Source organism: Manacus candei, unplaced genomic scaffold (genome assembly GCF_025592945.1).
Source record: "Manacus candei isolate 608988 ecotype Guabito, Panama unplaced genomic scaffold, ASM2559294v1 h1tg000023l, whole genome shotgun sequence".
NCBI classification, from domain to species: domain Eukaryota; kingdom Metazoa; phylum Chordata; class Aves; order Passeriformes; family Pipridae; genus Manacus; species Manacus candei.
Window position 1 is genome coordinate 18,181,947 of NW_026138071.1, and position 26,120 is coordinate 18,208,066.

Here is a 26,120-nt window from a genome sequence, read left to right on the forward strand (position 1 = left end):
AGATGAGCGGATGACACAAACTGGTTTGAACACAACTCAGTGTTCCCTATATTCTGAGTATATGCAGAGCTGCCAATCTTTCAAATAAATATAGAAACAAAAAACTGCTATATACTTATTTTTAGCTACACTATCCTATCCACTCCTCTAGTATTGTTTCTATGCAGGGAAGCTGGAAATAGATTAGTGGAGACCTTTTGTACATTAGCTATTTTAGTTGGAGTGGACACCACTCTGGGTTTATCCTTCAGAGGGGATCATTCTGTCCTCTTGCTATTGCCATGGTAACAAAAATGGCCTGAACCTAAAAAGAATTAAGGCAGCAGTAGGAGGATATGACGGTATTTTTTACCTGTTGAAATAGAGAGAAGACTCCAGTCTTAGCTAGTCTTTAGTGTGCTACTCTAAGACAACTCAGCAAAACCCAAAGCAAATATTCTTACAGGTGCTTCTGAAGGTTATGGAAGTCAAGGAGACTAGTCACTAATCTTGGAAAGACATCAAATTCAAGCTTCACTGAGTTTTCATATTCCACATTTTTTTCCATAAGTGAGGAATTAAAAAAAAGCTGAAGATGTCCAATACATTTTCATTAGTAATTAGATAGTTAACTTGGTAGGTCTTCACAGCTGTAGCACTATTACTGCTTCATGTTTTGCTCACCTGAGCTATTGTCTTGCCTTGCTCTAGTGTCTTTCTGTTATTCTCACTCTTCTGCATCACAGTCCTGTTTTCAGCTATGAACTCGGGTGACTCTGGGACACAAATATCCCCTGGGAAAGACAGGTTTTCAGGGCCAGGGAGTGGTGAAGCACTGAGTTCTGCAGGAGGACTGTGTGCCAAGAGAGAAATAATGAGTAGGTAAAGGATCAAGACTCACATGGTTTTAGTATCGAGAAAGAACAAAATAAAACTAATGCACTGTGAGTAGACAGACAGTTATGCTATCGACTAAGCAAGAAGTATGGTTTAGCCATGCCTGCTGGCACATTTTGGCTGAAAGAAGGAAATTCCTAAAAACGAATTCCACTCTCCCAACAGAATCTCAACAACAGGTTCTTCTTTCCACTCATTTAGTTTCAGTGCAATTTGCTGCTTCTCTTCTATGCTTCCTTTCACCAAGAGCTAAATATATTGGGAAATTCAACTACAAAAATATAGCAAAGTATCCTGCTGCTCTGTCCATTCTATGCCTGGAAAAGGCCAGATATTTATCAGTCCCAGAGCGACACCTGTAACAGCAGCCCTAAATTATTCTTTGTCCCATTGCTACCCAAGCAGTAGGTAGAGCAAAACCCCACAGAATTATAGATAAATCTTGACTGCTCACAGAAAAATTAAATGACATTCAAAATGATGACATATTGTTTTGTTGCTAAATACAAGAGAGGAAATATTAGCAACGAAAAATGTTTTGCATTTCACCACATTCTAAAAAACAAACACTGAAATAATATTCTCTATGAGAATCACTGTAACTATCATCCATTGGTCTTATAGCACATAAAAAATTGTTTTCTAATTGCAAACCTACCAGAGTAGCAAAATCCAGTTTTATAAACAGATTTTTGTCCTCCTTTGCATGAGGAGGAAATTAATTCTTTTAGAGAGGACTGACCATTTTTCCCCTATTTCAGTCTCACTGAAGCCTCATTTGGAGAACATATGTGAGATGCAAGAGAGTTGCTAGGCCTTTATACAACTAGAAAGGAATCTCACCCTTTGCACATTTGTAGTTTGTATGCTTATCTCCTATAATCATTCCCTTCAGTTTCTACACCTAAATATCAACAAAAATCTCATAGCAAGGAAGGAGAAACTATTGGGAAAAATCACAACACAACCTCCAATGCTCATTATTAACCACCGTGATCAGTGGAAATACAGTAATGAATTTAAATATTAACCAAAGCACACCAAACAACTGGTCTGAAAGAACTGGAATGGTGAGATCAGCTCACTACTGTGAGTAATCCCACAGGCCTGCAATTCAGTGGGACTTGAGTAGAATGACTGTCACTGAATGCACTGTGGGTCACACGTGGAAAGTATTACAGTTAATTTCCAATGAATTTTTCACAGAGGAGTTGCTTAAAAACCCATGCAGTTGTGACAGGTACTAAATATTTGCAATGCCTGACCCTAGACTGAGCATAAGAAATGGCACAGAGCAAGAGAGACAACATAAGGAAGGAGGGAAGGAAGACACGAGCATGTTATATTTTATAAGACAACTAGTCATTAGGTCATCAGCATGGTAATTATGGTTAAGCTATAGAACAATGTGCAGCAACTTCCCAGTTATTTTTTCCCTTTTTAATAGAAAAATTATGACATGGCATCTGTCATAACAAAATCATTTATTCAAAGGGCATAATCAAGCAATATTCCACATCCTGACATTCAGAGATTCTAAACTCATCTGAAAATGAAACTCACAAAGTCTTTTTGTGAGTAGGGAAGTGCCTCTCCTCCACTGTCTCCAGAGTCCTTCTTCTCTGAGCCTCCTTTCTTCTGCAGCGCTCTTGAAACAGGTTGTTCCTGATGGTGCGGAGAAAGTGCTTTGCACTGGCCTTTGCTGACATCTGTCGGAATGAGCAATAACAAAGAAGGGAGTGAATTTTCAAGCAGGTGTTGCACAGAAGTGGACACAGTCCAAGGCAAAGGCAAGACATAAGAAAACAAAGGTCAACCTGCTCAACAATTAAGAAGCTTGTGGCTGCTATCTGAGTCCTAGAAGGGGAGCTGAGCTGGATGATGATGCAGGACCACAGGCAAGAGCAGTTCCAATTCTTTAAGTACACAAATCACTTTGCCTGGGCCAAATTGAGGCAGCCTGGAAATCCCTAATACAGGATTTTGGCAGTCACAACAATAATTCTGCCCAACTAGTATCTAAGTTCTCTCTTGATCAATGGGAAGAAGTACTTTTATATTTGTATGAAGCATTCACAGATGTAGTCTTCCACAACTCATGTCCTCCTCTCGTAGCATATAGTAAAATACACATCCATTTGTCACAACAGTGTCGGGCTCAGTCAGGTACAACAACTAAACTCAGTAGCTGTATTATAGGAGGACACAAACCAATTCTGCCCCAGGAAGTGACTGCTGCAAAACATGGGGTGAGCCCTGACAGACTGAAGGAAAACACAAAGAAAACACACCACATGCCTCCCAGTGTTTCTCAACGTGGTAGTAACATCACCACAAGGTGTCAGCACAGAAAGGAAAAACTGCCGTTATTTCAAATGCCCACGCAGAAGTTCACTCCCTGATAAAGACAAAATGAAAACTTACCCAGACAAGGCCAGCATCTGCTAAAAGTGGAAGGGATGGGGACAGCAGCTTACTACTGATTCTTTTAAGTCCCGCACAAAGGATATAAAAGTGGTACCTGTCATAGTGAGTAGCTTATCTTTTAATTTTGGTATAGACTTTGGCCTGTATTGTAATATTTGGCCTATAAAGTAATAATGACAGGGTTAATGTAGGATTAGGGCTTCATAAAGTAAACCCAAGTTCAGTGATCTAGTTGCAGTACTGCAGAAACAATGTTGGAAAGCTCAATGTCAGACAGTATAGGTGAGGAAAGGGTCTTCCAAACACAAATTCCCAGTGTTGTACTTCACCACTAGTATGATGAAAGCACAAGTTGCCCCTGTAATGGAGTCCAAGTAGGTGAGCTTGGTTGGGCACACGCTGCCTCTTTGTGCCACATCCCTAACTGACAGAGACAAATGAATCAGAAGGGTTTACAATAAAGTGGGAAAACTCTGGGAGAAAAAACATTTCATGCAGGAGTTTGTACAACTTTAGGACGAATTAATTTTTGCATGAGTCTGCATTGGGATTGGGATGAAGGAGCACTGGGATACACTGATGGGACTTTACACAGGTTTAAGGATTATCTGTAAACAGCAAACTTGCCATTAAAGTCCTTGAAAAGAGGACTTGCACTAGGATATTTCATCGCTTTATTCAGTTATTTCAGAACAAAACACTCATTCCAAAGTTAGAAGCCACCTTTTTTCCTTTTCCTGTCACACTGTGCCCAGATTAATAATGCTAATATGTCATGGTCATTATGGCTAATCCACATATAATTTTATAATGAATGTAGTTCAAGAATCTACTGCCTACTTGCCTACAGGAAGAACCTGAACAGGGAAATTAATCAGTACAATGGGACTCTACCTGCACACAGTGTTCCACAACAGGATGTGACCTCTTATGTGGTTTGCAGAGACGGCCAGTGAAAAAGCACGCTTGGCAAAGGTCAAAATTGAGGCACTTCAAACAGCGATACCTGTGAGGGAAAACAAAGGGATTCAGTAACTTCCCCACAAGTAAGGACTTGGTGTAAGTGAGCTTGACTACTGAAAATACAGATCCCTGGGCTCTGAAATGCAGAGAAACGGCTTTGTTAGAATATGACTTTCCTCAACATTCTCTGAATGCAAGTTATTTTGTCCAAATGATAATGGACTATTCTCCAAACCCACTAGTGATTTTAGTATTATTTACTCACTGCATTGAAATGCAGTTCATGAAAGAAACAGCTGTTTAGCATCATTTTTGAGAATGCAGTTTCAACTTCATATGCTTCTTATGCACCAGCTTACTGCTGCTCTCATGGAACTGTAATATTGAGTGACACATAACACATGATTGATGTAGGATTTGCAAGCAAAAAACTAAAAATGCAAGAAACTAAACTTGCAAGCTTACTACTAGTGAGAAAAGAGTAACAGTAAATTGGTTTTCTGAGCATTCTGGTCAGAGGTAATGGATAGCATTCTTTTTATACCACTATGCCATTTTACACCATTACTTAGATGAACAAGATGTTAAGATGGATAACCTAACTAGCCAGTTAATACAACTGGCTATGGGACAAAGAACTAAGAAATTAGAAACTCAGGTTTAATTGGCTTTACTTCTGAATTGCCAGTTTACCTTCAGCAAGTCTTCATAATCATGTCTGTGCTAGTGAGCTAAAGAGAAGCAGGATGCAGGCTTCAGCACTAGACTGCGATGGTTCTCTCCCTCTTTTACTGACTAAATTAGATTACATCAAAAGTTTGTTGCTTAATACATCAGGTATAGACTGTAAGGTATGCAAACAATAGTAAGAACTGATGCACCTGAGGCCAGTAATGGGGAAAACTTTGCAGACTCTACATCTAGCTTGGTGAAAAACCATTTCCGTGGCTGATAATCTGTAACATGTAGGGAGCCACAGGAGAACAGCAGGCTCCGATCTCAGCCAAGACAGGAATTTTTCTTCAACAATAGCTGAATTCAGAACCTAGAAAAAAGACATGTCTCAAGTTCATACATTCATTTGAAAAGAACGAGTGTTTTATCTACAATTCCTAATAAAATCTTTGACATTGGACCTTGCTAGCACAGATTTTCCATTCATATAAAATGTTACTGGGTTCTAAAGGTCTGGGAATAAATGCAAAAGTCTTCAGCAGTATCTTACTGAACATCTTTTCTATAGATGCAAATCCTCCTTTACTGTGAGACTGTTGGTCAGCCCTGCCCCTTAACAGCAGGTACTTGGGGATGTTATGTGGTGACACACTTGTAGTTTTAATCAATCAGCAACATTCAAAATAATTTCCCAGGACATCAGAATTTCACTCACCCCATGGAAACAGTCATGAGTCGCAATTTCCACACAAGACAGAGTGCAGCTTTCTCCCACAATGGCTGGGATCTGCATTAAGAAGAAAGGCTCAGAAATACCTCAATAAAAAACAGATGTTCCCATCATGCTCTGCTGCGATGGTGACAGCACACAGATGGTGACGAATCTATAGAAATGCCATTTTACATACTGATCTGAAGAAAACCTGTTCATATTCATATCATTAGTATGCAGTTTCATAGCTCAACATGCCTCACAATGATTTGCTTCCAACTCCCTTACTGATATGGATCAACATACTATGTTGCCACATTGTAATACCGAAGGACACTGGGTTTGAACCTCAGGAGTCATTTTCAGATCCCATTTTCAGCATCAGTTCAGCTGTAAATACCTGTATGCTAAGGTATCTTCCTGCAACTGCAAACTATTCTAGTGAGTACAGACATCTGAAGTTTGGAGTTGCCTTAGAAACAGTTGCATGCAGCTGTTCCCAGGATGTGTAAGCTCAGGTAACATGACTGCAGAGGCATTCACCCATCCAAGCAGTTACTCTGATGGAGAAAAGGGACAGAATTTGATTCTTTTACCTATTTTGCATGGTAGTTCCCCATGACCACAGAGTATCCTGTTGACTTCAGTCTCATAAGGTAATCAAACATAAAATGTATCAATCAGGTATTTTTTTTCTCTTACAAAATCCGTTGTGTAGCAGCATTGCAGTGGCATTACCTGGTTTAAGTCTGTTAGTAGGCTTCTCAGGGCACTACGGGTAATCAAGGCCACCTTCCCATCAGGAACAGCATAAAACTGGAAGAAAGCTGAAAACAAGAGGAAAGAAACTGGAATCCTGGCAGAGCCTGAAGTGTCTTCAAGGTATCTTCAAACTGCTATGGCAATTGCAGTCTATCAAACAAACTGCATAATAAAGTTCCACTTTATCATCCACCTAACAGGCTCACAGTGACTGCTGTGGCAATACTTTCTTCCTATGACAAGGGAAAGAGAAGGAAAGTAGGGAATTTATGGCAATTCCTTATTGCTGGCATTTAAGACAGGTAAGGAGGAAGGAAGCAATGAGCTCATTCTTGTGACATTAAGAAAAATATTTAAATATGTTTATACAGGAAGTGCCCTATTTAAATTGTGAATTGTTAATTGCGAATTGTAATCTGGACAGAAATATGCAGTAGGCAGTGGGAGAGTATGAGATGAATATTTCACTGGTGCTCCATTTGTTCTCCATTTTAGCCATTTAATTCAGGCAGAAATCTTTGTGCTGCACATTACACTGGGCCACCTTTATCTGTTATACTTAGTTCTTTAAGTATTTTTGTCTAATGTCTAAAAGCTTGCTGGATCAAATATAAAAAATGGCTTTCTAATCCAATGAAATTTAAAACTAGTTTTCTGTTCTTTTCTGTGAGGCAAATAGAACGTGGCCTTCATTTTTAAGTTCTACTTATTTTAAACGTTACTGTGATCTGTTCTGAGACTATGCAAAGATGGCTACAGACATTAATTGAAAAGTATTATTCTGCATCAGCCTTACTCTATAACTAAGCAGTCAACATAATTTACTTTTTGCATGGCAGAACTGTATTCTCTTCTAAAGTAAAAAGTCACAATGGAGATTTTTCTTGATGTTCAGTATTTCAGGCAGTGTATAAAAATCATATATTTCCCACCTCTGTATTTAGCCAGTAGAGTGTCTCCTGAAAGGGCAATTAGGGCAGCTGCAGCAGATCTAATTTTGACATACCCTGTTCCAGATCTAAGAAAATAAAATAAGTCACAATACATTCACCAAGAATGTAAAAACTGAAACTTCTAAAGAATAAAATATTGCTATGTTAGGAGACAACTTCAAAGCTCATGCTCTTTTATATGTATAAATATAACTGATGTAACATTTCAGTGATAATTTATGTCTAGAACCCTTTGTCACTGAACATAACATCAGAGTTAACTGTTCCAAGATGCCACGCAATCATAAAACAAAACCACAACATCTCCTTCAAAGACCTCACGTTCCAAGTAAAATATAATTTTACTTTTACAATACATGTCCTAAAAAAAAAATCTGCCCTTTATTTGTGGAAAGCCTTCCCAAATATGGAAGAGAATACAGGATACAACCTGGTTTTTGCATTATAACATCAGGTAGCTTCACTATGGCCCCAAATCTGCACTGAGCTTTTCTTGGGCTGATTCCATTTAATTTCACTGCAACTCAGTTTAAACAAAAGTATATAGGCAGGACCAGGACTTTCAGTTTTGACTGTTAGATAATAAATAGCCTATATTAATTTAGAACCCAAGTTTTTGACATAGGCACCTAATGAACAAAACAATTATTTTTTTGTGAAGACTAAGCAGACATGACTTGGAAAGCGCAAATCAGGAAATCCTAGAATTCTATATTTAAGATACCACTTTTGTAAAGCTGTATTGCACTTCAGAATATCATTACATAACATTTTTTCCAAGAGTCTTTAGATAAATCCACAGTGCATAAAGCTGCAACATACTCTTCAAAGTATGTGCTCCTCCTATGAAATACTTTCCAGTTTTACTACGGAGAATAGCACTCAGAGAAAACTTGATTAGAAGAAAATTATAAGAAGCTTTTTCTATCCTATATACATGTCAAGAAACTTGTGAAAATTTAAAAAAAAAGCAGCAAAAAGAAAATTACACAGTCTTAAAAAAACAGAATAAAAGACCAAGATAGTCCTGTTAAGGAGATTCTTCTAAATTATTTCCCTACAGTGCACACAAATTACAAAATACTCTTGATGTTTCTAGCTTTTTTTCTTAATACACCAGTTTATTCTTAGCCTTCATTGATTTTTCTAAGTAAATAAACATTAACAATATGGGACCTTAAGGAGTAGTGATCATATTATTAATGAACACTGACTCAAGAAAAAGTCTTGAGACCACTTACATCTCACTCACTTTCAGTAAAAAACTTTGCTCCAACATATAAGGGAATAAATTTCACTCATGGTAAATAAATTGTACAATGAACTTAGCCTTTTAAATCTGATACAATCACAAACCAATCCTGCCTTTAGTTAACTAATTCATTGTTCACAAACAATACATGAGAAAAATACACTCTGTGAACTGCCTCCTTATTACCTCCAGAAACTATTTGCTCTTTGCAGGAGCTGATCAGATTAGTTATGAGACATCAATTTTTTTTCATAATTATTTGATGAAGTTTTTAAGCTGGAGAAAAATGAATGAAGAAAAGTGACTGGAAAATTCTTGACCTCTGCATGGGTGCTGCCCCTCAGAGGCAAATAGGGATTCCTTTGCAGAAGTGTATCAAAATATCTTGGCAGTCAGAAGAAGAGCTACTCTGTAAAGCTGTTCAGAGAAAAAGCCAGCAGGGACTGGCAGAATACTGGACTTCCAGATAGTTTTGGAAACATTTGACCACTGTTTCTCTGATATAGCTTTTGCCTCTTATTCTGACAGCTGAACTACTCCTAGTTTGTATACCAAGAAAAAAAAATCAAAAGTGAGAGTTTTATACAGAAATGGTGCAAGAGTGGTAGAAACAATACTTGGGGTGGGAACTACATGGTCTTTAAGGTCTCTTCCAAAAAACATTCTATGATTCTATGATACTTCACGATGGATTTACATTTATTCTTCTTCTCACCTGTCATACATGGCAACGAGCAGACTCAACGTGAATTCAGTGGCTCTCAGATCTACCTGGCCTGGTTTTTCTAATCTTGCCCTTTGGAACAGTTCTGTCAACATTCTAGAGATTTGCTGCATATTCAGAGAAATCTGCTCTCCCCTCTGGCTCCGTTCACTTGATAGGATGTGCTGAATCAGAGAAACATCAATCAAATCCACTGTGGGAAAATTAAGGAAGAAATGAATGAGAATCCCTGCCTTTTCATGAATGGAAGAGCGACAATTTTGTATTAGAAAAGCCTAGCTAGGACAAGTTTGTAAAATGAAGTCTAAAACAGTATGCAACATAGAAGTAATCTGAGAAAGGTCTTGGTGGGTTTATGGATCTAGCAAAACTTGTGAGGCTACAAAGAAAGAACAGCTCAACTAAAATTCCCTGAATGGGATTTTGGGGTAGATAGGAAGGGGAGAAAACAGCATGATTAATTGCATCCAAATTACAGAGGAAAATAGTATGCTCAACTCCATCCAAATTACAGATGCAAGTTTTTTTCTATATATAGATAGTATAAAACGACACACCATTCAGTATTGCAGGAAAAAGCTCACCTGTGAAAACAATTCATGCTTTGATGTAAGCTTTCTTCTCATGCACAAATACAAAGAGAAGAGGGGTGCTATGGCCAAGAAAGGGGTAAGAAGGCTGTATTATAAATGTCCTATGGAATAACTAACATCCTGTAGGAAGAAAGCTATGGCTTCTTATAGGCCACATTCAGTACCACAGAGGCATGATCAATTGGCATTAACTTCAGCAGTGAAAAATTGTAGTAGACTGAAACTCTGTGGATTGCTGAAGCAGCAGAGAATCTAGAATATGTCACCAGTGGTCTTTCCAGCACAGATGGGAAAATTGCAGTGTGAGTGAAACTCAATCTGGAAACCCATGTGCACTTCTGGTCACCAGGGTTCAAGGAGGAGTAGAGCAACTGACTGCCTAGAGGAGACATGAAGGACTAGGTAACAGAGGTAATGAAAACCAGTACCTGTGGTTGTGCCCAAATGAAAAAAACTATGGCCAAGGCCAACAAACTAGTCATCTTTTCCGTGTTACCCTCAAGACCTCTCTTGCAACATTGTACCTTTTCAGGAACAGATTGTTTCAGATGGAAAATTCAAGGATTTCCATAAAATTTAGCTCAATATGGCATTTACATCCAGTAATTTCAAAGTGAGCTAGGTGAGCAGGACTTTGTTCCACAATTCGTTGCTTGCATAGAATTCTCTCTCACTTCAAAGACAGGGAGAATGAATTCTAGCCAGGGTTTTTCTGGTCTATTGTACTTTATTTTGCTCTCATTAATACTTATAGTATCAACAATAATGCCAGTCAATGCATTTTCAACGATCCATGATTATTTCCAACAAATCAGTTACTAAGAAAAATGAGAATTTGATTTTTCACAAGCATTATAATGCACAAAGATTAATAATTGCCAGGGATGTCTACATAGCAGTGTTGCAGACTGTAATAAAAATTTGATTCTCCCATAAGTTTAGAATTTTACTAATGTATTTCCACTGACATTCAAAAGGAAAAAAAAATCAATTGTGTATGAAGCATTATCTAGATCTTAAGTGTTCATAATGCATTCTGAGATTCCCATGTGGAAAATGAGAGAGCAAAGTAGCATAATAACTCATGGCGACAGCAATGCAAATTTTTTAGAGATTCTTCTCCCTGTAAAAGCAGAGGATTCTCTTTGGCTACTAACACTGGCACAGACTTTGTACTGAGCGTAGTTTTAAGGCTGTTCTGTAGACGGAGCTCTGAACATCATTGAAAGCCTCTGTGAAAGAAAACAACCACACATTACAATAGAGCAGTTCATTTAAAACTAACTAAAAATCAAAACAACAAAATTTGGAGTTTGGAGTTGGTCAAAACTCTGAAGGAAAATTTTGAAAAAAAAAATTCTTTTTTTTTTGCAAATAACAGTGGGAAAAATGATCTCGTAACCAGTGACACAGCTGTAAAAATAGAATTTACCATAGAGAGCACACCTGCATCTTTGGGCATTGAGTTTACTCATGGATCAGGAAAAGGGTTATGAACTGCCCATACTTTTAGTCAAAATCATAATGAAATAATATTTCTTCAATCAAACAGGTTTCTTGATCAGAAATGCTCTTCGACAAGGAACAGTTTGTCAGTTTGCACAGCAGGGTTATTGTTTTGGATGTATACTGTTTCAAGCATTAAACAAATCTTCTGTCAAGTATCTGTGACTCTTGCAGAAGAAGATAAGCAATTTACCAGAGCAACTGGCTTTTGACATTTCTGCTTAGCAATTCCACTCAAGCTGCTTGACTAAATCCCATACCCCTACATGATTTCAGCTCATTTCTTTCATAGGATGTTTTCCTGAGTGGAAAGTAAGGTCTGCTGAACATGACCTATACCTGATACTTTACATACATACCTAGAATTTCAAGACCAAAAAAAAAAAGGCTCGTTCACTAAACTTTAGAAACTAGAATGGGGTTTATCAGTTATCCTCCTGTCCTCAGAGACTCTTTTTTCCTGTACTTCAGAGAGAAAGAGTTATACACAGTTGATTAAGGTTAAAGATAAGCAACAAATATGCATAACTGAGTAGAAATAACTCACAAAACACTTTACCTGTTCAGTTTGGAAACAAGCCAATCTGTGTGCACCGCTTTCCCACAAATACACCAGATTAATATTAATAGTCAGCAAATTATGGGCTCTGCTGATTCCCAGATGCTGCCTAAGCTATAGAAAGAAGCCAATAACTGCTATACCATCTGTTTAGTCCTGCTCTTGTCATACTATGTTTTGTGATATTATTTGGAGATGTAGTGTAGCATGTCATACAATGTGAAAAATGAGTTTTGACTTCCACGCATCATCAGTTCCCTTTCTCCAGCAAACTGATCCAAAGCCCTTTTGAAAGTATCAGAAAGGCTCCCACAGTTTTCAGTAGGCTGTGGATTAAGTTCCAAATGCTTATTTTCAAATACAAATGCTAGAAACATACACATCATCCAATTCAAACACCTTCCATGTGCAAGATGACTTTCTAAGTGAAGGGAATCTGTTTTAGTAGCCATCTGCTACTCAATTCAAGTCCATCCTTACAGACAAAATGTGGCCTCAAAGTCAGGCATTCTGTGCCTGTCAAACACAGTTCCAGAATTAACTTGCGAGAGCACACAAGTAAAACAGCAAAGAAAAAAAGCTCAAGTAAAATATAAAGCATTTTAGGATTATTATTTATGAGAGGCTATTTAGGGGCATTAAACTCTTTAATATCTCATAGGAACGGGGTTTCCCCTTTGGACAGAAAATCAGCATGTAATCATTCTGCAGTGGGTCAAATTTCACCTCAAGAAGCATAAATGCCCTTAGCTGAGAAGCTGAGAAAGGAGCTCCTGCACATATCAAAGAGTGTGTTGTTCCCTGACATCTTCAGCTGGTTACCTGCTAGTTCTGCATTTTGTGCTACTTGCTCTGTAGCAGATGAAGCATTTGCTGAGATTTTGCACTCAGAGAGAGCATGTATGGCCATCCTTCATGCCTGTTTGAGAATGTGGGAAAAAACTTAGCATATATATTATAAATTAGGGAAGATGATCCCAGTGTGCCATGAGCCAATGTGATAATGGCAAGGAAGGTGCCAGGGCAGATCCAACAATAAAGGTATGACTTAACAGCTGTGTAATTTGTCATTCACGTGCTACAGGACAGAAATTCTAAAAGTGGCATGCCTTCATTACAATTCAGTAGTTTCTGATCAAAAAGACACAGAAATGCCTCTTGAGAAAAGTTGGGGAAAAAAAAAGAAAAATCCTCACCCTGCAAGTCTGGATCCATTTGAAATGAACAGATGGCATTAGGCATTCTATAACAAAACAAAAAAAGTGTAAAAGCACATATTCCAGACAGAGACATATCGAACCATTCAAATAAAACCCTTTAATCTGAACAATTTACTGGTTGCATTTCAGAAATTAAATTAAACAGAATACATAAGACAACATAGCAGTTCTGGTGCCACGTGCAGAGAAACGCCAGGAAATTGCACACTCTCTGCTCAGCATAAAGTACGAGTATCTCAAGTAATTGCAAAACTCTAGCAGGGCAAAACTGATCCTCAAAACAGTTTCAAGTACAGGAAACGGGACCTTTCACTGTAAGAGTCCAGTGTTTACATGCAGGATTACCACACAGTCCATAGTGTACAATTTCAGGTCACAGAGGGTATAACTGTAAATCAGCCTCTTCCCAAGATTCATTGATTGCAATTGCTCACAAGTATGTCCTAAAATTTTCAAACAGAACTTACGTTTTTGTCTGAGGTGACATTATTTCTTATTGAGCTGACTTGGAAGGGAAAAAGGAAGGATAACCATGAGCCTCCTTTTTTAAACAACTCTGAAAGCAAAAGTAATTATGTCCCTGATAATAATGGAAACTGAATGTCTCCCCTCAGGATTTATTTCATTAATGCTCTAAACTACATTATATTTTCAAACATAAAAATATGAATTAATTATAGTAACTATCAGTTAATATTACAGTTGCAAAACATTAGGTATAATAGATCTAAGTTTTACAAGATTCCAAGGGCCACATATACGGCTTATTGTGGAGAAAAAAGGGAAATTTTGCCAGAATAAATAAAAATTAAATACTTGGAAAATATTTAAAACTTAAATAATACCTTTGGTGTTAAACCCTAACTTAAACAAATGTTCACTTACTACATTTCTCCAGTGAGAATCATTGATCATTTGACATAAACATGACAGAATACCGGCCAATTATGAAGCATAAATATTCAATGATCTGTAATTGTTCAGTCTACCATAAATATGCTTCTCACCATTTTAGTTGGTGAAAGCTGCTACTTTGTGTTTCAGTCTCTAAGTAATCTATAAATACTTAAAATAATGGGATACAGATTTGCTTTCATAACTTTTCATTAAAGACTACAATGCCACAGTTTTTACTGAAGTCTTTCTTTGAAAGAAATACCACTATGTTTCTTTTCCACTGTTCTTCTATTTTCTTCCTTACTAAGATTTAGAACTTGGACTCCATACTGGGTTCTGCAAGACTACAGCTCTGCCCAACATTTACATAGGCATGTAACTTTGTACATATACATATGGATATGCAAATACATATGCAATATATATGCAAATATGATACAATTACTTCTAAAATATATGCAGTAGTAGGTGCCTCTGCATAGCCTGACAGAAAAGTCAATGTAGGCAAATCAATGAAATCAGAAGATTCTAAACAATGAATTAAAGGTAAGTGTTTATTGAAAGCTACATGTTTTGTAAGAAACCTAGAAGGTAAACTTACAAACACACAGCTTGCCTCATGTTTTCCTCCTGTTTTTCTTTGCACCAAGGGTACATAAAATAAAGAAAGAGGATAGAATGAATGTAAAAATATACAGAACTCATTAGAATTTGCTTACTCAAATAAGAACAGATCCTTACTGAATTATGCAGCATGCATAATCTATGAGCACTTGATACTGTAAAATGACAAGATCTCTATTCAGTACAGTGCAGTGTCCAACATTTAAATGACCCATGTGGAAAGACCCTATAGCCTTCTATTAGGGTATTTATGGTCTCGAAGCTAAGCATGTGTTTATGTGTTTTACCAAACTGCCCACCATTATACAACATCATACCTATGAATCCTCCCTCCAAAACCTTACAAAAGGCATTATTAATGTATGTACAATCTACATTTTTATATACAAAACTCTGTGGACAGTCCAGATCTTGACTGCAGTTAGAAATGCCTGGGTGAAATGAACAGAATCTACTTCAGTATTAGCACATCTACCTTATAACAAACATAATATGAAAGTAGAAGCAGTATCTGCCAGCCACCAAATCTGAACTAACTTTGCTCATTCATACACCATTTCAGTCAGTGTCTTATATTTCAGCTACTTGTGCCCTTTAACAATGAAAAAACCAGAAAACAAACAAACAAGAAAATTAAAATTATGTACAAATGTGCAGGAAATAAATTTTTACAATTATAAATCTTGGTCCCATTAATAAGAATACTCTGATGTGCAGAACAAGAGCAGCCCTTTTCTCGAAACCTATTGTAATGTGAAAGAAGAGCAATGTTTGACTACTTATATCTACTTTACTTGCCTTACAGGTTCTCAGAATATGTACTTCAGCAAATAAAATGCACTTTTAAACATGCTACATGATTAAGTTACAGTACAGAGAAAGACAAGCCACATGAAGTAAGGCAGAAATCTCCCAACAGATCAATTGACTTGATCACAGAGAATTTTTTTCTTTTGAAATCAGGCAACATATCATCAACATTTTAAATATGCATAAAATAACCTACAGCTACTTTTGTTTCCTGTGAAGGGTGAACACATTCTATGTTTTGTTCAAAGGTCAAAATTATTGTCTCCTCTTAAATACAGTAGCTGCTCTTACCTTTCTCTCATTACTTACTAAAGGCCCAAAAGTCAGACGACACTGCCAGAGGAGTCCGGTAGTTTTATAGCACTTAAAAGTTGATTTCAAGATGTAGTTCTAAAGGTTTTGCTTTTAAATTAATGCTGCTCACAACAAATGCCTGGCAAAGGCCCAGATCAAAGTATCAGGTAATTGTCTAAGCAGTCAAAACAGAGAACACTAATTAAATAGTAATAAATATCCTGAATTATTAAAGATAAAACTTCTTTGATCTTTGTTTCAAAGCATTTTTCTAAGGTTGGAGTGCAATATTTCTAAATTGAGGGACCTTTACTAAGCATCTCCCAGTTGCTGAGAAACATGTTGCTATAGAGACTTAAAATAAGGTGGAAGCTGGCACAGTAATGCAGAAAACACAGTGTGTTGAAACAAACAGTTGGTGCAGCTACACGAAGAAGAAAAATAGTAAGCCCTAGTGGTAATGTCCTAGAATAAGGATTGTTCAGACCAATCAGAAAGCTAACACACTCTTCACAACACCCAAACGTAAGGGTTTATGCAGAATATATATAACATTTGTAAGACCCACATATTTAGCTTAAAGCCCTTTTTCATAAATATTTCAACATCTACTCTAACATCCAGGTAGTAGGAATAATCAATGCTATGAATATCCTGCATATATAACATTACTTGGTAATTTGTGAGATAATGTGTACTGGCTTATTACTTATAGAAACCCCAAACTTAGTGATGACTGAGTCAATTGCTGTGTTACAACTGTAACCAACTTAGAATACGTTACTATATTTTAGCTTTCCTACTATTTTAATTTTTGTCTTTCTCTCCCAAGCAAAGCTAGGAAAAGAAACTTTTCCATTCTATTATGCTTCCACAAGGGAAGACATGAATTTCCCTGCAGGCCACTAGGTAAATCCAGTTTAGGATACAAGAGACATCCCAAACATTTTTTTTCTTTCACCTCCCAGCCTCTGAGAAAAAAAGCTTGTCAGCTGGTGACTAAGTCTGATAAGCCTGTTTATATATTGCAGAAACAGTTATACACCTTCTCATTAGCAGCTGTGCAGTGTTGGTGCTTGAACTGCAGTTTGTTTGAACTGCTATCTCCACAGGCAAATCATATTCCATATAGAAAAAAACCCAAATGTAAATACATATTAGAGAAGATAACTTTTCCTCTCTGTCTTGGAGAAGGAGCTATGGAACAAACCAGGTAGTTTATAATGACTACTGGTCGCACCCCACTATGCTCTCCTGAGACTTCTACCTCCAGATGCTCCCCAGAAACTCAGCCAATTTTCTGTGCATATACTAGAAACTAATTCTGTGGAGACCATTTCCTCATGAAATTACTGATTCCTATCCCCTTTCTTCAAGATTTTCTACTACACCTGCCTCTAAAATTTCCATGTGAACTCCTCCTATATATAACATATGCTCCTCTTGGTTTCCTCATATAAGAAGTCTACCCCTGTTCAGAACTTGAACCTCCACTTGAACAGAAACAATGAATTTATTCCAACTATATGTATCTGATTCAAAGAACAGGAAGCTTTCTATTTTGCTTTGAACATAACTGATAAAATCAGCAAGTACAGTAACATTTCATTAACACAGTTTCCATTTTTTAAGACCCCAAAGACAAACAAGTGAGAGTGGTTCCTCAATAATTCTGTTTACACAAGGACTTAATTAATTGCATGTTTGACTTAAAACATATGCGTATTCCCTTGAAACTCATGAGATAAATAAAAAAACCCCATGGGGACAAAAAATTACCTTGTCACTAAGGAGATGGACTTATATTTTCATGTGAAAAATCAATTTTGCCTAAGAAGATATATTATTACACAAGTCCTGTGTTTCAATACATTCAAAATAAGTATCTGGAGTTAGAAAATTGCTACTCCAGGTGTGACAATCCTACTCAATATTTTCATAATAGGAACACTAAACTATGTTTTTGCAACAGTTTATTGGTCTGAAGAAATAAGCTGTTGGATGCAAATGAAATCCTAGACTCATTAGAATCAGTTGGAATTCTATTTTGGTCTCCAGATTAAGAATGTTACATTCATTCTGATTTTGAAATATTTTTCTACCTAGAGATATCCTGTTTTTTTATGAAGAAGATACAGCAAAAGCTATGACAATGTTTAAACGTTTTTTGTAGTTTGCTCTCTGGAGCAATGAAAGTCTTATTTTAGTATGGGAATTTCCAGCATTTTTCCTCCAGACAACTCTGGCTAAAGTGACCCAGTAGGCAAGGTTTCCATTTCTGTAAAAAAAAAAAAAAGGCAAAAACACTACATATTTTTTGCCAGCCTTTTAAAATGCCTACACATTCAAAGAGATCAGCAGAGCACTCTGGGAACATTTGAACACCTGATATTGATGTCACAAGAGAAGACCACAACTAAGCAGATAGCTGCTAGCAGTGGGAAGGCCTCTGCTTAGTGTTTAACGCAGCCACAAGAGGAATAGGGCAGCTCTACAGAAGAGCAGTGCCATATACATAGGGAGCAGGCAGGGAAGGACACTGTTATCTAATTGAGAATCTCCTGTCTGGGTTAAACAAGGTCATGATTAGCCAAATAATTAAACTCTGTATTATCAAGAATATTTTATTGTGTCTGTAGTTCTTTCCCAAGAAAAAAGCATGGATAACCAAAAGGCTTATGTGCTCGCTACAGGCTCTGGGCATCAAGCTCCAAACAGTTTTCCCATTCTTCAGCCTGCCCTTAGTGGAGAAGAACAGCTCACAGTATGGTAAGTGATGATATAAAAGTGCTGGAAAGAATTTGAAGGAAGGGAGAAAGAAAACTAACTAGAAAAAAGGTCTGTATGACTTAAAAGTAGAAAGAAATTGCTATAACAATTTCTTGCAAGGATTTCAGAACCTGAGAATAGGGGAAAAGTGAAAAAAACAGAACTAAAACACACTTTTAAATACATTTGCTCTTATTTTGATGCATGAGGACAGACACTTGAAAATGAAATTACGTAGGAAAAGCAGCACAGAAAAACTTGGGAAAAGATGTGGGGGTTTTAGCCTTCTCCATAGGGATGTATTTCTTTTATTTCCTTTAGTGCAACGAGCTTTTCCTAAATGGGAAAAAAAAGGCAGTTTTAATATCATCCATTCTTTTAATCTGCTCTAACTTCTAGCACAAACTTAAAATATGCTAAAGAAAAATAATCCTTACATGTTACTAGTATGACTGAAGATTCCAAAACTGACTCAAGCTAGAATGTAGAGTTCTGAACCAATCTTTTAATATTTCAATACTAAAAATAAATTAGTTTTGCCTCACTAAGCGACAAAAAGTTCATGACGAAATTAGTGCTCATCGATTTTGTATTTTCTGGAAAATTCCGAATTCTAGTAATATCTGGCCTTCATTCATGCAGAGTTACAGCCACAAAAATGCCAAAAGATGTGTCTTCTAGCACAGAAATACTCTGAATACACATAAGCAAAATCAACATCAGTGGCATAGAATGCAGAAACATTAAATTGAACGTGCTATTTCTGTTTTGCACAAAGCCTGCAGAATTTTGGAGTGCAAATTCTCCATGTACATAGGTAAACTTATTTTACCATCTCCTTTTTGGGCAACAGAATTGTTAATTTCAATACACGAATACTACCTCACACTTATAAATACCCGATCTTTATCATGCCCAAGTGCACGTGGGCAGTGTGTACATCTAACATTGAGAGTAAAGGTCTCGGTGCTCAAGGCTGTACCACAAGGTGCCCATAGGTGGCAGAATGGGCACACGGGGGAGACAAGAAATCCTCACCTGAATTAGCTCGTGGGCTAAGCGTCCCAGAACTTCTTGTGTCGTTCCATCAATTTCTAATTCTTTTATGACTTCCCAGCTACCATTCTGGAAGCTCACTGGCATAGAGAAGATAATTCCTTCAGGAACGCAAAACTGACCTGAAGAAGAGGGAAAAAATGACCCAACACGTTATTTCTTTTTACAAAACACACTCTCACCAGTGTCAACATTAAATCCTATAGACTTGCAAAAGTCTGCAACTGCAAGATCTTGGTACAAGTGGAGACTGCACTTTTCAGTCTACAGTTCAAAAAAGAGTTCCCCTTTTACAGTAACCTTGTACTTTAGTTAGATGTACATGAATCACAGAACACAGACTAGTCTGGGTTGCAAGGGACCTTTAAAGGTCTCTACCCTCCTGCCATGGGCAGGGACATCTTCAAATATACCAGCTTCCTCTGAGTCCAACTTGACCTTGAATGTTTCCAGGGTTGGGGCATCTCCTCCCTCTCTGGGCAGCCTGTTTCAGTGTCTCACCACCCTCCTGGTAAATAACTTCTTTATATCTAATCTATATATCTCCTTCAGTTTAAAACCATTACCCCTTGTACAACTGTACAAATTTAAGATGTACAATTGTGCATCTTAAAAGGGAGAAAAATTATTTATTTCATATAAGGGCTGAATGGCTGTTGTGAAATATTACATGTATTGGTCCATATAACTACACAAAAAGAACATGTTTTTCTGTCTTAGGCACTAAGATCTATAAAGAGTTCTAGGGCAAAACACATATATCGGAAAAACATTAAAGCTAAAAGACTAAGAGAAAATCTGCAAAAAGACAATATTAACCTGAGAGATGCTTCTAGAAAGTGAGTATCAAATCACTAGCCCTGGAAAGCAAAATTACTTAGATTTGGATGTTCTTACGATGAAACAAACTCTCAGCCTCACGTGATTTGTTTTACAAGTTTTTGTTACATTAAAAATATTGATTAAAAAGTAACGTTAGAGATAGGGGAAAGCTATTATATGTAGTGCAAAGCTACAAGAGAACACGAGAAGCAAAAATAGGTTTACCTTCACTAAGTACTCCCACAGAAACAATCTCCCCAGGAGGAGAGCCGTGATACCAGTACTGCAGTACAGTGGCTACCGCGTGAGCAGGTAACATTCCTGTGCCACGACCAACCCGGGAACGCAGTGAACCCTGTGCAGACAGAAATTCTGAATGGATCCATTCCCTACCAACAAAAAGGGGTGAAAAAAGAGATTAAAAATCTAAGATGATTGCAGAAGTTTCATAGACAAAAAAAGAAATAAACCTGAGGAAAGAAAACAGTCAAAACTTACTCCAACTTCCCTGTTGGAGGCAAGGCATTTACAAAAAGTACCTCAAAAAGTAATGCCAAACACCATTTTACTATGAAAGTTAGGTTATTTACTCAAGTTATAACCTCTGTTATTACTGTAATTTATATGTATTACTGATTTATGTAAGAACCCAGCCATGAACCATAATCCCCCTATGTTAGGCTCAGTATAAGCACAGAACAAAAGAAATGTCTCCTCTTCAGTAAATGGTAGGTTTAGACCAGAGTGGGAACTCCATATAACTGGGCCATGGTGCATCTCACACCTGCTGCCCTCTCACTGCGCTTATCCTTTCTCTACTGCTGTTCTTTCCACAAGAAGCTATCTGACTGCCAGGTATCCTTTTCACATATGTTAACATTGTTTCTCTATTTTGAGACACTGACAACATTAGTGTGCTCAGGCCGAATGTTTCATGTAATTCAGGTACAAATATCTGTTTAGTACTATTTCAAAGTTTCTTCGTGCGTACTAGATATCTAAGTCACTGTCTGGACTTTCATTACTTCTTACAAACTGCCCATGATATGATAGAAGAGAAACCCACTTAAAATATAGGAAAATAGTTATAAACAAAGTTGGCAGGAGAGCCAGAACTATGTACAGTGCTAGGAACTACTCAACTTCTTTCACGGATGGAATACCTCAATTTGTGTTTCCCTTTAAAACAGTGCTAATCAGTAAAGACAAATCTTGGAAACAAAAACCTTTCTTGATGTTTTATCACCCAGTTCAGATAAATATGGATTAATTTAGTTATTTAGTTTTTACTTTACAGAAATAAATGTGTACTGTACCTATCATAAATCATATTCAACAAAGGACGTTGAAAATTAGCTGGGCCCCAAATAGCACCATCATATCCATAAAGTTTTGCATGTGACAAATCAATGTAGTTAGAGCCAGTAATATTGCCCCAAACAATCACGTCTTTAACTCCTGTAACAGAGGAAAATATATATATTAATGAAGGGACAAACACTTTCACAGTGTAGGCTGGACTAGATGACCTTCACAAATCTCTTTCAAGATTAATTATTCTTCAATTCAGTGCCCTGACTTGCTAGCAGAAATTATCTGATCTGAAAAATGCAACCAAGTTCTCCACAATATATGAAACCTCATTGCAAGTGGAAAAAGGAACTTTAACTTATATCATGCTATTTTAAATAATAGACAAACCCCAGAAAATACTTAGTGTTTAAAATCCAAACCAAATCATATTGCAAATATACAGCAATATTAATTTTAAAATCCTGTAAAAATAAATACAGAAACAATAAAAAAGTCATTAAAAAACACCTTCTTTGCTGGAAAAGAATTTTCTCAAATAACCTGCTGATAGGCCTCTCAGCCTAACTTACTTTTCTATTTTATTAGGCTCCAAAATATTTAGACTTGTCATCAATGACTAGTTCTGCCCCTACAACACTGAAAGAATCCTGATTGTGAGCAGGCTGTCAGAGCACACCTTTGCTATGCAGTGCAGAACTGTGCAAATATAACCAAGCTATAACAACTGACCTGAGAAAGAAAGCTAATTAACCCCAAAATAATAGTACAACACAGTTCTACATTACTCTCATTATCTGCACAGCAGTATGTTGCCATGTTTAATCACAGCTAGTTTGTGTGTCTCCAAAATAACAATGCACTACTGAGTGTAAATGCAACCTTGATATCCTAGTTCCTGATCTGCAACACAACTCAGACCTTCTTAGTATATTGCCAGCATGAAATACACACCAGAGTGGCAGGGCTGCATGCCAGAGCTAGTAAAAAACACCCTGGCATTCTGTGCACCCATGCAATTCAGTGGGTGCACTGCTGTGCTTGCATTTTGGCATGCATATCAACTGTGTTCTGCAATGAAATACACACTCCCAAAGGTGCACTGATTTCCCCAAATGTTACATAAACATTCACCTGCTGCGCTCACATTCAACTTCCTGACCAGCGTGGCTTTAGCTGCACTTTCCCAGGATGTCGCAACGGCAATGATATTCTCAGGCTTAATGGATGGGCCGTACGTCATAATCAGCGTCGCCTTAAGATTGGCAAAGGTTTTTCCTGATGAAATTACTCTGACCTCACTCTTGGCATTCTTCTCAATCAAGGGAGCATACACTTGACAGATCTCACTTACTTCTCTGATGTAGTTCTCAAGGGACTGGACTTCAAGGTTTAAGAGGACATCATCAAGAACAATAATAACATCAGCTTCAATAAAAGCCTCATCTATTTCAGTGTGCTCCAAAACACTGCGGAGAAGTGGGAACGCCATGTCTTCAGCTTCCATTACAATACTGCAAAGAACTTCCTTAAACTGGCAAGTGTCAAGCAAATGGATACTGATTTCTGTGGTCATCCCAAACACTTCTCCATTTGCCAACAGAGGGATCAGTTGATAACAGATTGGAGTTGATGCACTGATAAGAGGAGGATGTAGAAAAGTTAACAATGAACCACTGCTTGTTAGGAAGGTGTGTATTTTGTATTTGATCACATTTAAATAGACCATTAGCTTGGATCCTTTACGTCTCTTTATGTCATTTTAACAGGTTAAGAATGAAAACATTTGGGTCCTCCTTTAATTTGAAGGTTTTTCCATCCTATACATTTCAGCTGATGCTGTCACTTAAAAATTGGTGTCTTTATAGAATGACAATTTTTTAAGGTGCTCTGTTAGGACTGCTAAAATATAGAAATTTCTAAAGGTAGAACAGCAAGAGACTTTATCTACTTAAATATTTCCAACAATATTTAATGCAAGATAGTTACACTACAAAATTTCCAGCTTATATTGTAAATACTTGCTTTTCCCTAAACTGATCTGGGGTCTAAATGTTGCCTTTTCACAACCCTCACTTAAACTGGTGCAAAGTGTAACAAAAGTAGTTTGTTTGTCATAGTGAGGGGTACAGAACCCAATTCAAATCATCAAATTACAGGGATTTGTGCATAATTTCAGATGGTTACACCTGCTATATGTGATAGGAAAAAGTGCATTCTTTTGAAGCTGAGTGAAACTTCACAGATATTCTCTTTACGCTCACCTGGTGATCCAGATCTGCATGGGCTTGATAAGACTTTTAATCTCTTCATCCTCTTTTACAATTTCAAGATGAGCCTGTAGGTTCTCCTCAGCAACATCTAACATTTCTTTACTCAACATCATTGAAGTGATACCATAATATTGCTAAGAAGAAAAAGGACAACCTCTAATCAAATGGCAGCCCACACCCAGCAAGGTACCGTTACAAACAAGAGCCTTATTTTATATTTGAAGGAGGAATAAAGAACAACACTGTTATAAAGCATGGATTTATAGTATTAAAGGCAGCTCATTACCTGAGCATATTCCAGAAAATCATTAAGTCCTCCCAGAAGCTGACCTTTCCCTCCACGGTCCAACAGTTCTCTCCAAATGATAGGAGACTGTCTGTGTTCCCATCCATTCGTTTCACAAATGTCATGAAGCCACTGCTAATGTAAACATCCCCACCAGAAGGTTTTAACACTTAAATAACACTTAAATCTTACAACTACAAACATTCTTACTATTTCCTCTCAATACATAATTACAAGGTGCTCCACAACTTATGTACCAGCATGTGCAAAATGGGGAAACAGCACAAAGCAAGGCAGGGTGATACACGGTGATACCTCACCTAAAGGTCCTACTTCTGCTGTGATTTTGCTTAATTGTCTTAGTATACAGAAGATAGCAATGTTGTGAAGCAGTGAGTAACACGAGGATTACTTAGCTGCAGAAGATAAGTAAGGTGAAGAGGTTAATTGCTTTCCACTTAAGTGTTTGACTTACTTGGCTGAGGTGTCAAGCAAAATATAAGAGATAATAAACATCATGGTACTGTCTATCTCATGAAGTCAGACTGCATTTTTTTCAGATCCTTATAGGAACTACAGGGTAGACATGGCAACATGTCTACAGCACAAATATTCAGAAAGGCACATCCACATTGTAAACAAATATGTGATATTTAACTTCATACTTCCATAGCAATTCAAAGCCCTTGACTGCCAGAAATGCTCTTGACAAGTAACAACTCTGAAGGCATATGCAACCACAGTGACCAAAAGATTTACAGGCTGAGATGCCATGTATACATAAAACAAAAAACCTGACCAATCAAAAAAAACCTCCTTGAACTTTTTATTGACAAAACACACCTCTAGGCTGGCCCACACTTGGTACCCATCTTTTGTGGTAAGACTCACAGTGATGTCAGTTGCCCAAAACATTCAACCCTTTCCTCTGTCTGGCTCTCACAGACAAAGCTGCTTCTGCAGGACCTCTACCCACATATAATACCACTAATACAAGAGAATAAACATAGTACGTATAAGCACATTTGTTGGTTTGTAGAGCACTGGGGCACCTACCAGTGACTTGGCTTACAATCCCTTACCTCCCACTTGTCAGGGTGCTGAGTGATCTTGTGAACCCTGAAGTTGGGCAAGGCAGCCTGGAGACAGTCAGCCAAGTGTTCAGCTTTGGCATAGTAAGGGCAGTTTGCCTTACCTGTGAATACAACAACAGTAGCACAAAAGGATGATTTTGTGACACTGACTGATAAGGGCTAAAAAGACCATTGTTTAATGTGAGCCAGCAAAAGGTAGCTCTGGAGGTGAAAATCTCTTTAGACAGCGTTCAAGGGGCCGAGGAGGCCACCCCTGGGGGGACAGCAGCAGAGGATGAAACCTCACTGACGGGATAAGGGGAAAACGCTGACTCGGGCACGGCTGAGGCCGTGTGGGCACGGCGCCCGGAGAGCCTGAAGAGGGGACGGTGGGGAGCCCGCAATGAGGGGCGGCCGCTGCAAGCGTGGTGGGGCCGCCCCGCCCGGGTCTCGGTACAAGGTGCTGCTGCTGCTGCTGCTGCCGCCGGGGCCGCCCCGGGGTCCCCGGTGCCGGTCCGAGGCGGGGCCGCCCCGGGGTCCTCGGTGCCGGTCCGAGGCGGTGCCGCCCCGGGGTCCCCGGTGCCGGTCCGAGGCGCTGCCCCGCGCGGACCCCGGGCCCCCCCTCACCCGCCACCACGAACTTAGCCATGCGCGCGCCGCCCCCCAACGGTAGCTCCGGCGTT

At 38.0% G+C, this 26,120-nt stretch overlaps 2 protein-coding genes across 2 annotated transcripts in view; both read right to left on the minus strand.

Moving 5' to 3' along the window:
• The window catches only part of DYTN (dystrotelin), a 27,968-nt gene extending 9,837 nt beyond the window's left edge, over positions 1-18,131 (minus strand). The window contains exons 1-11 of the mRNA XM_051786861.1: positions 14,721-18,131; positions 13,199-13,245; positions 11,095-11,169; positions 9,336-9,537; positions 7,348-7,433; positions 6,392-6,480; positions 5,657-5,728; positions 5,148-5,311; positions 4,198-4,309; positions 2,440-2,585; positions 664-832 (exon numbers count right to left, since the gene is read on the minus strand). Coding sequence (XP_051642821.1) covers positions 664-832; positions 2,440-2,585; positions 4,198-4,309; positions 5,148-5,311; positions 5,657-5,728; positions 6,392-6,480; positions 7,348-7,433; positions 9,336-9,537; positions 11,095-11,169; positions 13,199-13,245; positions 14,721-14,875 — 1,317 coding nt within the window. The 5' untranslated portion in view covers positions 14,876-18,131. The remainder of the gene's footprint in view (positions 1-663; positions 833-2,439; positions 2,586-4,197; positions 4,310-5,147; positions 5,312-5,656; positions 5,729-6,391; positions 6,481-7,347; positions 7,434-9,335; positions 9,538-11,094; positions 11,170-13,198; positions 13,246-14,720) is intronic.
• A 167-nt stretch (positions 18,132-18,298) lies between these two features.
• Positions 18,299-26,119, minus strand: MDH1B (malate dehydrogenase 1B). Its single transcript, XM_051786887.1, has 9 exons — positions 26,065-26,119; positions 25,447-25,559; positions 24,365-24,499; positions 24,070-24,212; positions 22,940-23,442; positions 21,811-21,952; positions 20,720-20,883; positions 19,655-19,794; positions 18,299-18,952 (listed from the first exon to the last, which is right to left on the minus strand). The coding sequence occupies exons 1-9, from the start codon at positions 26,084-26,086 to the stop codon at positions 18,896-18,898; spliced, it is 1,419 nt and encodes a 472-aa protein (XP_051642847.1). The 5' UTR covers positions 26,087-26,119; the 3' UTR covers positions 18,299-18,895.
• Between the last annotated feature and the right edge of the window lies 1 nt (position 26,120).

Bases quoted from the DNA above. Each gene is read 5' to 3' on its own strand.
- MDH1B (XM_051786887.1), bottom strand. From the start codon at position 26,086: ATGGCTAAGTTCGTGGTGGCGG. The intron at 24,213-24,364 runs GTAATGAGCTGC...TTTTCTTCTTAG, and splicing joins ATTTTCTGGAATATGCTCAG to CAATATTATGGTATCACTTC. The intron at 18,953-19,654 runs GTGAGGATTTCT...TTTCCCATTTAG, and splicing joins TAGCCCACGAGCTAATTCAG to GAAAAGCTCGTTGCACTAAA.